Below are 16,410 nucleotides of genomic sequence, written 5' to 3'. Positions count from 1 at the left end.
GAATAATAACCTTACAATGAATTACTTTAGTAGACATCATCTTAACCAAGTAATCAGTTACTATCACCAGTAATAGGGCAGACACTTCCTGACATCATGTTTCAAGAAGACATATTACTTCTGTGGTATTCCTACCAAAATGTATAACCTGAATCTAATTATGAGGAATATCAACAAACTAAAATTAAGGGACATTCTACAATATAATTAGTCTGTACAATAATGTCAAGGCAATGAGAGACAAAGGTTAAGAAATGTTCCAGATTATAGGATAATAGAGAATTGTGACAACTAAACGTAATGTATGATTCTGTGTCAGGTCCCAGATCAGGAACAAAGGAGGAAAAACTATAAAGTGCATTACTGTAGAATAGTAGGCTAAGTTGGAATATGGGTTGTGGGTGACATAATAATTTGTATCAATATTTAATTTATTGATTTTGGTAAATGTATGATAGCTATATAAGAGTAAAATCATTGGGTGTCTCGGCTCAGTTGGTTAAGTGTCCGATTCTTAATTTCGGCCCAGGTCACAGTCTCGTGGGGGTGAGATGGATCCCCATGTTGGGCTCCGAGCTGGGTGTGGAGCCTACTTGAGATTCTCTCTCTTCCTCTCCCTCTGCCCTTCCCCTGCTTGCACTAGCTGCTCCCCCTGCTCAAAAAAAAAAAAAAAAAAAAAAAAAAAAAATTAAAATCCTTGTTCTTAGGAAATACACCTCAGCAATTGGAATTAATCCTACAAAAATAGGATTAGACGTATGTACTAAGGTGAAAATACTGAATTCTTTTGCTGTGAATCGTTGCTATGAATAGTAGCAAAACTTTGGAAACACGTTGCTTAAATAAATCATGGCACAGACATACAGTGGAATTCTATGCAGCCTTTAAAATTATGTTATAGGTCTGTATTTACACAGAAAGATGTTTCTGGTTATATTAGTGAAGGTTTTTGTTGTTGTTGTTGTTGCATGAAACAGGCCAGCTCAGGCTACCTCAAATAGCTAGAATAGGTCATAGAAGCAAAGCAACAGTTGAGAAATCCCTAGAAAAGGAGAGACAGCTTCCAGGGTTTCAACCCTGAAGTTTAAGGACATTCCTTTTCTCTAGGGAATTATCATTAAAGTGACTCAGTTCTAGAACCTGCATTTTCTTGACTTATTTCAAATTCTTCCACACAGACCCCCATAAAAGGATCTGATAGGTCCAGCTGTTATAAGAGGTACATTTACATAGCACAGACAGGCCTCCTAGGATAGTTTGTCCCTCAACTGGGCCCATCCCTGAGAAGAGGAAATTCTTGTGAACTAGGAAGCTACTTCAGTTATCTACCTTCATAGGATTTTGTAAGAGTTTTAAAAAATCTCAAAGGAGAACCCCAAAGACTATGAATAGTATGATCCTTTTTTTGCAGAAATGTAGAGCACATTTTATGGCGGGAGTGGACAATCAAGTGTTCTGTTGGGAAATGTTAATTTTGAGACACCTATTAGACTTTTTTTTTTTTTTAATCTTTATTTATTTTTGAGGGAGAGAGGAGAGTGTGAGCGGAGCAGGGGCAGAGAGAGAGGGAGACAGAGGATCCAAACTGGGATCTGCTCCAACAGCTGAGAGCCCAGTGCAGGGCTTGAACTCATGAACCGTGAGATCATAACCTGAGCTGAAGTTGGACGCTTAACCGACTGACGCATCCCGGTGCTCTAAGGTTCCTTCCTCTTGGACTTCAAGGGGAGAACTGAATTCTCTTGTGGCCACAGTGGCAAACAAGTACCATCAGCTCTTATATTTTTCTAGATCAGATTCAGCCCTTCTGATCCTGTGGTAGAGAACTGAGTGGTCTCAACCGCTTTCAGGCAGTTAGTTAAACAAATCCTAAGCTGCTTTTCCTGAAGAACAGTGAGTGTCTTTTAGCTACCTGCACAGCACTCATTCCATTCAAAGGTAGGATCCCTGCCTGGCACAGGGGCATGTTGGACCCCTTCCCCTTTCCCCACCCCTGCCTATCTCCACTAGCCCCTTGTTTGCTCTTAAAGCAGTCACATAATCATTCTGGGCTTCATTTTCCTTCTCTGTAAAATTATCCTTGACTTCTTTCTTTTTTTGTCTCTCTTTTTTTCATTTTTATTTTAATTGTTACAACACAAACTGTAACTAAAAATCACCTAAACATCCCTTTTCAACAGTTGAGGCAGTAATAGTTCAGCCCACAGAAGTAAACACTTTAAGAACCAAGAGCTGGGGCGCCTGGGTGGCTCAGTCGGTTAAGCGGCCAACTTCTGCTCAGGTCATGATCTCGCGGTCCGTGAGTTCAAGCCCCGCGTCGGGCTCTGTGCTGACAGCTCAGAGCCTGGAGCCTGTTTCGGATTCTGTGTCTCCCTCTCTCTGACCCTCCCCCGTTCATGCTCTGTCTCTCTCTGTCTCAAAAATAAATAAACGTTAAAAAAAAAAAAAAAAAAAAGAACCAAGAGCTAATAAATGCAAATGTTTAATCTTTCAGATATCCATACAGAAGCAGTTCAAGCCGCACTGGCAAAGCATAAAGAACAGAAAATGGCTTTGCCTATGCCAACCAAAAGGCGGTCCACATTCGTCCAGTCTCCTGCAGATGCCTGCACACCTCCTGGTAGGTTTGTCAGAACCTTCCTCTCTGACAGTTACTCCTGTGATGTTCCTGACATAAGTTCTGCTTTGTCTTTTCTGAGGTAGGAGCCTGCACTTTTCCTCGTCATCCACGGTGTCTAAGAATACACATTGAAGACACAAGTTTTGATTGTCACATTATAAATGCATACAGAAAGAAGCCTTAACAATAATGCTATTAAAAAAAAAAAAAGTTTTCCTTCCGAATTTTCAGCATTTCCTTAATACAACCCCCAAACTCAAGTAGTCATAAATAAACACAGGCCAAAGCTTAGGGTCTTAGAAAATCCTTCTGTGGTTTAATAGCTATTTTCGTTGACCTCTAAAATATGACCATGGTCATAATTTCTTTAACAAATTTATACGTCTCAATCAGATGCTTTGCCTCTACAGAATAAGTGCATTTGGGATAAAATTTTGTGTGTCATTAAAGACGGAGTGAGAGCAGTCATGCAAAGGTTTAAGGGATCTGAAAAAATACATATAAGTGTGTTTGTGTGTGTGTTAATATATTTTGTATACATTTATATATTTTTTAAGAACCCACTTGTTATAATGGGTTCACAAGATCAGAGAGAACTAAGTGTCTTCATCCCTTTCTCATTCCCCAGACTTGGACTCTCTACCCGAAGAGTTATATAATTTGCTATTTGAGGAGCAACCGGAACAACTTTAAGTTGTCTTGTTTATTCAGAATCTTTCCCAAAGTTTCGAAAAGCCTTAAGATTTTTTAGATGAAATCCCAGACAAGATCTCCCTGTAGGCCGCTGAGACTAAACATAATAAATCTGTCCCAGAGCCTCAATATAGTGTCTGGGTGTCTCCTGTCCTGTTACTAGTAATGAAATCTTTGGGGGAAAATTTTTCCCTATAGTTTGGGTCTAGAGGACTTACCATATCTTTGGGGAGAAGGTTACATCGTTGTGATTGACTTTGATTCACAGCTGTCCAGTTGAGCTGTTTACACTGATCCTAGTCCCTGGTCTGGGTTCATATTAATAGTTTTCTGCTAGGTTTTGGCTAACTTCTCAGAGCATTTGGGTGTGCTGTGGGCTCATTAACTGTGTGTGCTTCTTTTCCTTACATCTGTGGTGTCAATATGTTTGAGAGAGAAATAGCTCTGTGGCTTCAAGTGTTTCTCAAAACGTAACACAGGATACCTCTAGCAGACCTTCACAGTGAAAGACATTTTGTGTCTGTAATGGTGCGTACTTCCAGCCTATTCATTCAAAATCTTGGCTGGTTTCCCTTCCACAGTAGTATAGTACCAGTTGGGTCCTGATAGACAAAGGGGCCTCTCAGACCCGGAGCAGTTCCTCGTGGGCAGATGCTGCCACAGCGCGGCTGAGGGCTCAGTTGTAATAAATGGCAAAGGGTAGGGAGCACGTGACTCGTACTTCTTAGAAACAGGCCTCTCCATAGCTGTAATAAAGAAATACAGCTCTACAGTAAATAGTCTGCTCTCATGGCCTTGGGTTAAATGTGAGAGTGCAGCAAAGGATCTTGAGAATGCTCAGAAGGAATGGAAACCTTTTTGATCCCCTTACAAAAGTCACTGCCCGAGGGGACATTACCAACTCCAGCAACAAAATCGTGGCTATTCACTACTGAATGAGACCATAGTCCTTGGGAATTCACTACAGGCCTATTTCTGAACACTAATGTTGTACTGCAGCCTTACAGAGGTGGCATAATGTTCCTGATCACCTTATGTGTCTTCATAATTTCATGACTATGAAGGTACGATCCTCTCTCCTAAGACCTTTATTCATCAGATCAGAGTAACGAAAAGGTCTCCTATCTGTTTATCTCCAGAGCTAGGGATCTCTGAATAGCATATGAGAAACCTTAATGTACTACTAGGGACGTGCATGTTGTCATATAGAAGAGGAATTCTCTCTCATCATGAAGAAACATTGAGAGCACCCTACAGAGTGATTTCTCACATGGCCCCCACACAGAGCTAGATCCTGATGCTCTCATTCTGCAGCTGCGCACATGCCTGTGTCTAGCGTGAGGAAATGTGCAAGAGCTGTATCATAAGGCATCCATCAGCACTTTTCATTTTAGGGAATGGAATTTGCTGTTCCCCAGTCAGGGGATTCAGATTCCATTCTCTCCAAGCTCCTGAGAACCACTGGTTAGATCCTTGGCTGTGTCCTCTTCCTACTGCAGTTTAATCCTGTGTCACTGTCTCCCTTTATCTTGCACTGAGAGCCCCTGAAACACTGAAGTCTAGAAGAATGCTGAGGCTGCCCTGAGGGTTGGGGAGGAGGAGGAGGACCTTAATTATTGCTGGTTATAGGCTGTTTTAAAAAAAAATCAGTTCTGGGCAGCTATACAAATGACCTTGCCATGGCACTCTTTCTAGAAAAGTTGTACTAACCTTGCAGGGAAAAATTAACCTCAGATTTTATAGTAATTTAGTCACGTTGCCCTTTGTGCACTGTCTGAGCGGTCAGGATGCACGTCACAAAGCAAGTTTGCAGTCAGGGCCGTCACTGTGCACGTGCTGTCCCGTGCGAACCCAGTTCCTGGGATACCTGCGAAAGCGCACTAGCCAGTGAGGCTCTTTGGGGCGCACCCAACACATAACTGTTGGCATTACTAAACTGATGAAATTTTAGAGCTATTTTTGGAAGGATTTAATAAAAAGGATTTAAGAAGTAAAATATGTCATAAATCTTGGCGTTATTCATAGTATTACATAGGGTGGAAAATATGGTATAAATAGTGGCCATGGGAAATAATTGGCTTTTGTTCACATATCATTTGGAAATAATAAAGTGTCACTCAACCTAAAATTTGTTTATTGATATGTACGCTGGTTTTTGTCTTATGGATTGGAAAATTTAAATTCTCGGAGTTGGTAGCAAATTACGGTTCTTTAGTGCCTGTGGCCTTTTCAGTCTCTTAGACTGCTTGAATTACTGCCATCCAGTTCCCTTTATGTGCTGAAATCATTTACTAATGTCATGAGGCCATTACCTCAGCTCTTTCTTTGTAGGGATTCTTTGTGTAATTCTGTTTCTCATTCATACCGATAAACAAAATGCGAAAACTGCAGCATATATTGTTTTCCCCTCTAAATTTTTTCTGCATCCTTGTGGACTTACCCTGTGCTTCATTCGGAGGGTACTCGGATGACCAAATAGACCACATGATGACCCCAGAGCACAGTAAGCTATTTCAGCTGGCTTGGGTAGAATGAATTTATGTGCCTGTCCCACACAGGGCCCTGCTTGGCAGTGACCGCAGTAGTAATTCCTAGGGTCAGATAAGGAGGAATTTACAACTTAAAAAGTATAACAATATCCCAGGTCTGTTCATGGGCATCACTGTCGTCTATAGAAATGCAGGGATATTATTGCAAGCAAATTAAATAGCTGTTGCCTTCTGAGAGCTTATAGCCCAAAACATGTTTTAGTCAGTTAATTTAAATTAAAAAAGAATACCTATCTGAATTGCCAACTTGGGGAATTTTCCCCAAACATTCTAATTTCATTCAGAAGTGCAAAATAAACAGAGTTGGCAAATCAGACCCCTATAAATGTGCTCTAATTAATAGACTTGGATCATGTTAATAGCATACTTTCATTATTGGTGTGGGTTATGAGCAGTGGTCTGCAGTTACTTGGGAGACCAGTAAATATTCAATATTCTTTAAGCCAAAGCACAGTAAAAACCCACTTTGATAGACTGAATTTATTTCAACAGCTAATGGTAAAATTTACAGCTTGCCAGTAAAACTGATTTCATAGTTACCGTTTATTGAGTAGCCTTGTGTACTAGTTAAAGAGCTAAGTGCTCAGCACGTATTTTTCTTTTCTTTTTTTTCCATTGCCCTCTGTCCCATTTTACAAATGAGAAAACAGGTTTAGAGAAGCTCAATAACTTGCATAAGCTTTGTTAGCTGTGTAGTCAGTTAGATAATGTGAAAATTCTCTCCTAGAACAGAGACAAGAAAACTTCCCATTAGAAATTCTAGATAGACTAGAACCAGTTTCCTTTTAAATACATACAGGAGAGAGAGAGAGAGAGAGAACAGTCACTGAACATCAGAATGCTGAGATGGTGCTCGCTTTATCTGTCCTGGGGAGCAGGGAGGCAGGAAAGAAGGGGCTTAAATAAATTCTAATTACCATAAGGATAGAAAAGATAAAACCTTGGACCTATGTAAGCTGGCTCAGTTGGAAGAGTGTGACTCTTGATCTTGGGGTTGTGAGCTTGAGCCCTACGTTGGGCCTAGAGCTTACTTAAAAAAAAAATAAATAATAATAATAATAATAATAATAATAATAATAATTTGGTTGTTGGAATTGAGATCCCTGGAGGGACTTACAGCTTCAGCAGACAAATGAACTAGAAAAAATTAACATGCCAGCAAAAGAAAATGTTGTTAAGAAAGCTTGAGTTGTGCCTGGCCTTGGGATAACAGAAGCTGGGACCTTCCCTAAGAATTTGGGGTCAAGTGGGTTCTAGGTTTGAATTTCACTATACTGCCTGGTAAGAACTAACATTAAAAAAATGGTCTTTGGACTGATGATAACCTTGAGACACAAATAGTTTCTGGAAGGATACAACGTCAACCCAGGGATTTAGGATTCCAGAGATAAAGATCCACTGAATTTTGTGAGTAAACAGTCCAAAAATAGAAAACACTCACCATGAGAGAGAATAGAAAAAGAACAACAACAGCAAACAGCAGAATTAAGACCCTTAAGAACTGATTTGCCCAAGAGCTCTCAGTCGCGGAGCTAAGGTCGGAATTCAGACGAGTCTGACTTTAAAAGCCCATTCTCTAAACCACTTGGTATATCGCCTCTCCTTCTACCATAGTGTCAAGTAAATATTTTGCGGTAAATCTGGAGCTCTAGCAGTTGCTGCATGTTTGATTGGACTTTTCAAATAGGCAATAAGTTTTTAAAAATCTCTTTTTTTTACCTAAACACAGTTGACCCATGGGCAATACAATTTGAACTGCGTGGGTCTGCTTATATGTGGAATTTTTACAATGTAGTATTGTAAACATATTTTCTCTTCTTTATGACTTTCTTAATATTTTCTTTTCTCTAGATTACTTTATTGTAAGAATACAGATATAATAGGGGCACCCGGGTGGCTCAGTCAGTTAAGCATCTGACTTCAGCTCAGGTCATGATCTCACAGCTCGTGAGTTCAAGCCCCGCGTCTGGCTCTGTGCTAACAGCTTGGAGCCTGGATCCTGCTTTGGATTCTGTGTCTCCCTCTGTCTCTGCCCCTCCCCCACTCATGCTCTGTCTCTCAAAAATAAATACACATTAAAAAAATAGAATACAGATATTTGTAAAATACAAAATATGTGTTTGTTGTTTATATTATCAGTAAGTTAAGTTTGGGGGGAGTCAAAAGTTATACACGGGCTTTCAGCCATGCATGGGGCCAGTACCTCTAACCCCTGTGGCGTTCAGGAATCAATGGTAGTTTTTTAAAAACTTTTATTTATTTACTAGGAGAGAGAGAGAGCTTGTGCGTGCACCCATATTTGCGTATGAGCTGGGGAGGGGCAGAGAGAGAAAGAGGGAGAGAATCCCAAGCAGGCTTCATACTGTAAGCATAGAGCCCGACCAACAGTGCAATCATAACCTGAGCTGAAATCAAGAGTTGGATGCTTAACCAACTGAGCCCGCTCAGGCACCCCAAGGGTCAACAGTATTTGTAATATTAATTCATTTTGTGAACTGTTTTTTCATAGACATGGAAAAATACCTAGAAAAACAGGGTTTGGAGATCCCTTATAGGTAGAGTGACCCTAGAGTAATTATTAACAGTGAGTACCCCTTCTCTCAGAGGGATTCCAGTTTGGACATTAATGGTCAGGCAACTCGTGAACCTGCCAGTCAGGTTTTACATAGTTATTTTTGATCCCAGCCAAGCTTCTGTGCACCCAGACACATTACTGTAGGATGCCAAAATATCTCTTAGATAGTTCTGAAAGTCTTCCTAACCCTTGTCTGGTGAATCAGACACCGTGGTTGGGTATAGCGCTATATCAAGCTGCCCAGAATTTGCAGCCCAAGGTTGGTTCAAGATTGGCCTGCTTCCAGAACTAACCTTCTAATCTTCTCTTCCATATATGCTTTTACTCCTAGGTTGCTTCCTCTTGGATCTCTAAAGATTTTTCTTTTCTTATCTGCATAGAAACTCCACTTGCCTTTCTTGAAGGTTCTGGAAGTCCTTAATTCCTCTGACCCAACAATGCAAGAGAACATGATATTTTCCTGCCTGATGTCTTTCCACTCTACTTACCCAAAATACACAAAAATTCTTTTCCATGATCTCTAGAATATCATGCACTAACCGTCCTAGTGGTTGTTTCCTTTATTTGTTCTTTGAAGCTCCTATTTCTTGGCCTGGCTTATGTGGTATATTTTGTAGTAGTTATTAGGATAAGATCTTTCTTTTGGTGAGTCTTGACTTAGCTACTGTTCTAAGCTGATGTCTGGGCCTAATTTTGGTATCAGCTGTCAGAGCCCAATGGCAGTCACTGTCTTTCCAAGAACTTGTCCAGTTTGCACAGTACCCCTCAGATTGTGTAGACTGACTGAGATGTTACCATCCTCTCACCAAGCCACCATTTTCACCCCCGTGAATCTTTTTCAATGAGTTCTTTTGACAGCTTTATTAAATTACAATTGACATACAATAAACATACTTAAAATGTGTAGTTTGCTAAGTTTTCATAGCAAAACCGTGAAGTCATTACCACAATTAAGAAAATGAGCAGTATCCATCATGCCCCCCCAAATTTCCTCATAATCCCTTTGTAATCCTACTTCTCTCCATCTCCATGATCTGTTTTCTGTCATTAGACATTAGTTTAGATTTTCTACAGTTTTGTATAAATAGAATCATACTTTGTTGTACTTTTTTTTGAGGGAAGAGGTCTGTCATATTTCACTCCACATAATTATTTTGAGATTCAACCATGTTGTTTTGTATAGCAGAGGCTCATTCCTTTTTATTGCTGAGTAGTATTCTGTCCTATAGATATACCTTTTGTTTCTCCTTTCAGTTCTTGATGGACATTTAGGTAGTTTCCAGTTTTTTCCTATTAAAATAAAGCTGCTATGAACATTCACAAACAAGTCCTTGTATAGATATATGCTTTCATTTCTCTTGGGTAGATCTGTAGGAGTGGAATGAATAGATTATTCCACTAGTAGGTGGAATTGGTAGGTGTTGAAACTTTTAAAATAAACATTTTTAGATATAAAAGCTGTATTTTCTGCTAAAAAGAGGGATGTCATTTGCACACATGGCTAATGACAAAAAGTGCTACAGGGGCGCCTGGGTGGCTCAGTCGGTTAAGCGTCCGACTTCAGCCAGGTCACGATTGCACGCTCCGTGAGTTCGAGCCCCGCGTCGGGCTCTGGGCTGATGGCTCAGAGCCTGGAGCCTGTTTCCAATTCTGTGTCTCCCTCTCTCTCTGCCCCTCCCCCGTTCATGCTCTGTCTCTCTCTGTCCCAAAAATAAATAAATGTTGAAAAAAAAAATTAAAAAAAAAAAAAGTGCTACAGTGCTCAAAGACAGCAAATTTGGGACCTTTCTCCCCTTAAAGTCAACAAACTAATTGTTATATATGTTTTGTAATTGGTTAGAAATGGATTTTATAGGCTTCTGCCTATCAGTATAAAATGGTGCTGTGTTAAAACCATACTAAGAACTGAAGAGCAAAGCGTGTTTTCAAAATTATTTTCTGTTTTAGAGGACCTATTGTATTCATCTTATACAAGAGTTTAAGCAAGGGACCTTAGTTATGATGGCTAAGAGTTGTAAGTTCATGTTCAACTGGAGCAGAATCAGTGAGAAAATATTTCTATTATCATTAATTTAATCTTGCCAAAATTTCTACTAATCCACAGCAATTTCTTGGGTGACAGTTACTTAACAGAACAAACCAAAAAAGCTACCAAATAAACATATAAATATTTAAGGAGCTTGTTTTTTTTTTTTTTTTTGTTTTGTTTTTTAAGATACCGTCTTGGAGCAGTGCTTACGTTTTGCGCATTAAGATACACAATCTGCTGAAAGCTTTGCACAGCCAGTTTTGTGCCTGTGAGCTAACCTAGAATGGATGATTCAAGGAAGAGAAGGGGAACCAATACTTATTGGGCAACTGCTATGCACTGCCACTGCTGGGGGTGTATTCTGGACAATGTCTCATTTTATGGTCTCCTGTGCATTTAGCACAAAGACCCTTAAGAGCCCAGTGCTGTCTACTTGTCCAGCCTCACCTTCTATCAGAATTGGAAGTAACTGCTGTTGCGTCCTGTGCTGCAGCCAGTCCCGTTTCTTTCAGGTCCTCGGATGTGCCTTGTCTTCTGTGCCCTCCCCACTTCCTCACATGCTGTTCCCTCTGCCTGGCTCTTTGCTCCCCCCACCTCCATACGCTTTAGAGCCGATAGCTACTTACCCTTCTGGCCTAGGTTTAGGTCTCACTTCCTTGGGTATCTGCACTGTAAGACACTAAGTCCTATTGGAGTAGAGACATGTCTTCCTTGTTCACCATTTTATTCCTACCAACTAGTGTAGTGCTTAAGTATTTGTCAAATGGATAAACAAGCAAACCTTCTCAGGCGGATAATGTTATTCCCCAAGTCACATAGCTTATGAGGGGTGGACCCCAGAGTTCAAATGGAAGACAGACACCAAGCCATGTTTTCTCCACTACACTGAGCCGCCCACAGTTGTAGTCACTAAACACGGAGGAGGACTGGCAGGCAAATGAGGTCATTGAATTGAAACAATGCACTTAGTGACCTAATTGATCCAGTATAGAAACACAATGAAGCCAATTTGCCGTAAACCTAATCATGAAAATACTGGTTTTGCTATCTTTTGAAAATTGGGTTATTCTGATTTTAGACTTAATGCAGTTTAAAATAAATGATGCAATAAAGACAGCCTGCAAATCCAGTGGAGTTTGTTAGGGTCCTGAGATGTATTACCCTGAGAATAGTTTGTTCTTAGGGTCAGATACACCTGTTCCACACTGCCCACCCATTGATCTTTTCTTTATCATGTTTACAAAGACAGAAATCTCTGCCTCCCAAGGTACAGTTGAAATGTTGGAATATTTTTTGAGAATTATGCAAGCCTCATTCCTTAAATAAAAGGTTACAGATGGTGTTACTTTTCTTTTTCTGTATTTTCCATAAGTCACTCTCCTTTTGTATTCTAGATCTCTTTCTCCTTTAAAGAACCTCATCAGTTTATCCCTTTGGGGTCTGGTCACTGTTTCCCTCTCCAGCCTCATATTTTGCCCCTTACTCCTCAGAGTCTTTGCTCCATTTACATAGGAATACTTGAATTCCTCCCCCAGGATTGGTGCCCCTCTTGTGAAACCCTTTCTTACCCCGTTTCTCCGCATCTCTTGAAGTCTTGTGAGATAGTCTGTAGGATTGTGTCTCCTGTACTGGACTGTAAGCCGTTTGAGGGCACTCTCTCCCAAGAACTTATACATCTCAGAATCCCCAGAACCTGGCATAGTTCCCAGCACATAATGTAGTTATGTAGTACATTGTGAAAATAATCAGTCGTGGGCCTCATACTTCCTTCAATATGAGATGGTAAGTTGGAAGTGGTTCGGAGCAGGAAGCAAGAATGTGGTCATTATTTTAACTCTTACTTCCTTGCTTGCTCTGGACATGCAGAATCTGACTTCTAGATTAATTTAGTCTTTTGTGGTTCAAATTTCCATTGTCGAGCAGCATTCTAGCCCTGTTAGTTAGTTATCTCTTTGGCTCATTGAACCGAAGTCAAACGCAGACTTACAGTTTCACCTGAGTTAGAGTGCTCAGCAGGACTAAACACAGAATGTTTTATTTTTTAAAAAATTAAATGATATCCAATCTACAGGCCATTAATTATAACCACCAAAATCACGTAGAAGGGTTTGTCTCAGATCAGACCAAATGCCCCCTTAACTTCTATGCCTCTGAAGCTGAGAGCCTTGAAATAAATTCCTGACTTCTGCTTCCATTGGCTGTCCTATATTTGGTTGAACTTTTCCTTTTTTATTTTCTCAACATGCTTTTCTAATTTAGGCCTTATTTCCCTGAAGTCAGAGCCAGGCCAAATACAGTAAATTTGTATCAGCAAGTTTCTCACAGTTCTTGGAGGGTTAAGGAAAGCAATACAGATCGGGGCCGTCCCCTGTCACGTTTGGGAGGCTTACCTGTGCTGAGTGACCACTTGCCGCTAAAACCGTGAATGCCTCCAGACCGAGCACTGTTTCTAATTCCATCTCTAGTTCCCCCAGCACCCAGCCCACTGTTTGACACTGAAGCTGTTATTAACAAAAGTAAGTTTTTATATCACCCTATTAGGATCATTGCCTGTTGAGTAGACAGTAATTAGTAAGTACTTGTCAGAATCAGTATAGCAGCCTATCACACGGTTCTCTAATTAAGAGGTCGAGGGAGCCATATAAGCACTTCAGTATTACTTGAATATAAATAGATAAGCCAGAAAAATTCAGATCCTGATTCAGTTCAGAACAGAAAAGCATGAAGTTTAAATGTTCCAAAAGGGATTTTTTAAGAACTTAAAATTACCTATAGATTTAGGCTGTTTTGTGTTTTCAGGCTTTGGTCTGTAGACCTTTCTTTGAGATTCTTGAGAACCTTTACACACTAATCTGCCTTGAGAATGTGAATATTTTGCTGGTATCAAAATTGAATGTGTTGATCAATGAGTAAGAACTGAAAGGTCTCTGTTCTAGGCAGGATCGAGAACTTCTTTTTTTCTAATTCCACACAGACACGTCTTCGGCCTCTGAGGATGAGGGCTCTCTGAGACGCCAAGCTGCGCTCTCTGCTGCCTTGCAACAGAGCTTACAGAATGCTGAGTCCTGGATCAACCGTTCAATTCAGGGATCGTCCACTTCTTCATCCGCATCTTCTACGCTGTCCCATGGAGAGGTCAAAGGAACCAGTGGGTCTCTAGCTGATGTTTTTGCCAATACCCGAATAGGTAGGAGCTGGATCTACCTGAGCAGCCCAAGTCATGTTCCATTTGGCTCCCAGCATCCAGGAAATAGTTTCTGATTTGTATTAGTTTTTTCAGAGTGGCCTAAGAAATAAAATTAGAAAGAACATAGCAGTTAATGGGGCAAAGAAGGAAACACCAGCAGTACATTTGGAGTGATAGGTATCATCTGCATTATTGGTGCATAGTATTGCCCACCTGAAGCCATAGCTATTTCCATAAGCAATACTCAAGCCGCAAGATATAACACCAGTCTTAGTGTGGGTTTATCCCTGTTGGAGAATATTCCACATATTAAAAGGTGTTAAAATATGTAACATCTTAGATTTTCCTAGGATTGTTACCTGTGTTTTCTCAAACAGAAAAACATGAAACCTGAGCAAATTCTGCACTAATATCAGTGAAGCTCCTTGTCTTTAGCATAAAGACTGGATTTATGGTCCTTGCTGCTGTGTTATTGCTACAACTGGAGTGTGCAGGCTGACCGTGTTGGTACCCTGTGAGCTGCTGCCTGCTACCAGTGCTCCTGTATGGAGGGTAGCTTTCGCTTGGCTCTGCTTTATGTCTGTGTGTGTGTGTGTGTGTGTGTGTGTGTGTGTGCGCGCGTGCGCGTGCGCGCATGCACGCGCACTTTAAGGGTTTGTGACATCTGCAGGTAAAGATATAGCTCAGATCTCTGCTTTTGCTAAATTGGTTGGTATATACTGTGCTGAGTAATGTATTTGAACATCATGTGTCTGTGGTGTCTTAATTTTCATATCAGTGGTCTTTCTATATCAGTATATATATATAGACACTATATATGTGTGTGTGTATATATATATATATACACACACACATATATATACACATATATAGATCTTTAATCTATTAATTGATTTCTGAAAAGAAAAATTTAGAAAATTTGCAATTCAAGCCTGTAATTAGTAAAGAACATAGCTACCTTGAGGGTATTATTGCCCACATTAAAAAGCCAAGTGCCAACAGCCAGTGGCTTGTCTTGCAGCTTGGCTCTGCCCTGTAATTCACTGAACCTCTTAAAGCAGCTACAGAGGAGCATACTCCCCATCTTTTCTGTTCGGGAGGGTACACAACAGAGCCATGGTCGGGTCAGGTTTTATTTCCACATTTGTCTAAAAGAAAGCAACTTCTCTTATTAAAAATACTGTCCTAATACCCAGTTAACTCTGTCTAGGTTTTTGTTAACTAGATGATTTCATCTGACCTTATATTTTTCTATTGCTTCACTACTCTGTGAAAAGTTTTTTGTTAAGGTATTCACAAAAACCATTTTATCTAACTAACATTATTGCCTTTTGGATGTTTGCTCTAACAGAAGCAATTCATGTTCCTAATAGAAAAATTCAAAGATACAGATAAAATATCTATCTATCTATAAACCCACTTCCCACAGATAACACTCTAATGTGTATCTTCCTAGACTTTATTTGCATATGAATATGTAGGGTTTGGGTCTTGCTTTTTAAAAAATGAAATTGTACTAAACATAGTGTTCATAACCTGCTTTTCTTAGCAGTGTATCACAAATTAGTAAATCTTTTATGTCATTAATACAGAATTATACTATTATTTTTATGGTTTCAAAGTATGCTGTTATATGGCTATGTCCTGGTTTATTTAGCCATTCCCCTGGTTTGGACATTTGGGTAGTATCCAATTTTTGGCCGTTATAAAAACTGGTGGAATGAACATCCTTGAACACAGAATTTGGTGCATTTGTCTGATTATTTCCTTAAGACATATCCCTATAAGTGGAATTGCTGGGGTCAAATAAAGATGAATATTTTTAATGCTTTATTACTACATTATTCTACAGAAAGGTATGCTGTAGTCTACTTGTGCTAGTATATATAAAACTTTAAAAACCATTGAACTAGGCAGGAAAAACAACAATTGAACTTAGTAACATCAGACTTTGGAGGCATAGAGACCTTACTCCCAAATTGATTTTAGAAATTGTTTATCTTATGCTTTTTGCCTTTTTTATGGTTTTGAGTAGCTTGTTGTTATTGTTGTAACTCATATATTTTACTTCCTCTAATTTTCCTTTTCTTCCCCAGATGTTTTTCTAAGTTTTCCTATGTAACACATGCCTATTGAATGGCCCTCTTCCAACTTAGGTCATTTTAGTTTCTTGATATTAAGAATCCCTACCTGAAGCAGAACAAAAGAACATTACACAATCATGCTTAGAGCAAGGGAAGAACCTTGTCTGTCAAGTAGATCAGTTTCCTGTGGGTTATTTTATAAAAATTGGAAGTAGGCCTTATCTGGTTTTCTTCATTTGGGAACTTGAGGGATCTGACCCACTCCCAAGACACTCTTCCCCATTTCTGGTGGAAGAGGAGATATTATGGACAAACCAACATAAACATGAAGAGATGCTCGAGGCTAGAATATCAGTAGCACTATGACCACAGTCACTTTGCTTTCATTTTGAAGTCACTCGCAGTTTTTATTATGATTATTAACGCTGAATTTCTACCAGACTTTCTGTGGAGAAAAGAACATTTTGGAGGAACATTGGATATGTGATTGGCTCTTAATAAGGCTGTTCGAGTTCTTGAAAATAATAATTTTGAAAAAAGGAAAAAATAATTTTGATATGCCCTGGCTTACACTCTTACTCTCTCATTATATCTTACGAGTAGAATTTGATTTCAAAGGTTATTTTACAAGAATTGATAGCCCATTTTTGTAGTTTTTTCCTTGTTAAGAAAC

At 39.6% G+C, this 16,410-nt stretch overlaps 1 protein-coding gene across 4 annotated transcripts in view; it reads left to right on the top strand.

Annotated features, from left to right (window-relative positions):
- Nucleotides 1-16,410, top strand: part of DIP2B (disco interacting protein 2 homolog B) — a 233,388-nt gene that overhangs the window by 149,715 nt on the left and 67,263 nt on the right. For 3 of the 4 annotated variants that reach the window (XM_040488143.1, XM_040488141.1, XM_040488142.1), the window contains exons 4-5: nucleotides 2,495-2,620; nucleotides 13,441-13,653. In XM_040488143.1, the coding sequence (XP_040344077.1) occupies nucleotides 2,495-2,620; nucleotides 13,441-13,653 (339 nt within the window). The remainder of the gene's footprint in view (nucleotides 1-2,494; nucleotides 2,621-13,440; nucleotides 13,654-16,410) is intronic. The other variant, XM_040488144.1, reaches the window with a different exon arrangement.

The sequence above is a fragment of the Herpailurus yagouaroundi genome, unplaced genomic scaffold (genome assembly GCF_014898765.1).
Source record: "Herpailurus yagouaroundi ecotype Mexico unplaced genomic scaffold, PumYag 166, whole genome shotgun sequence".
Classification (NCBI taxonomy): Eukaryota; Metazoa; Chordata; class Mammalia; order Carnivora; family Felidae; genus Herpailurus; species Herpailurus yagouaroundi.
The sequence above is the reverse complement of the archived record's forward strand: the minus strand, read 5'-3'. Positions and strand labels throughout refer to the sequence as shown.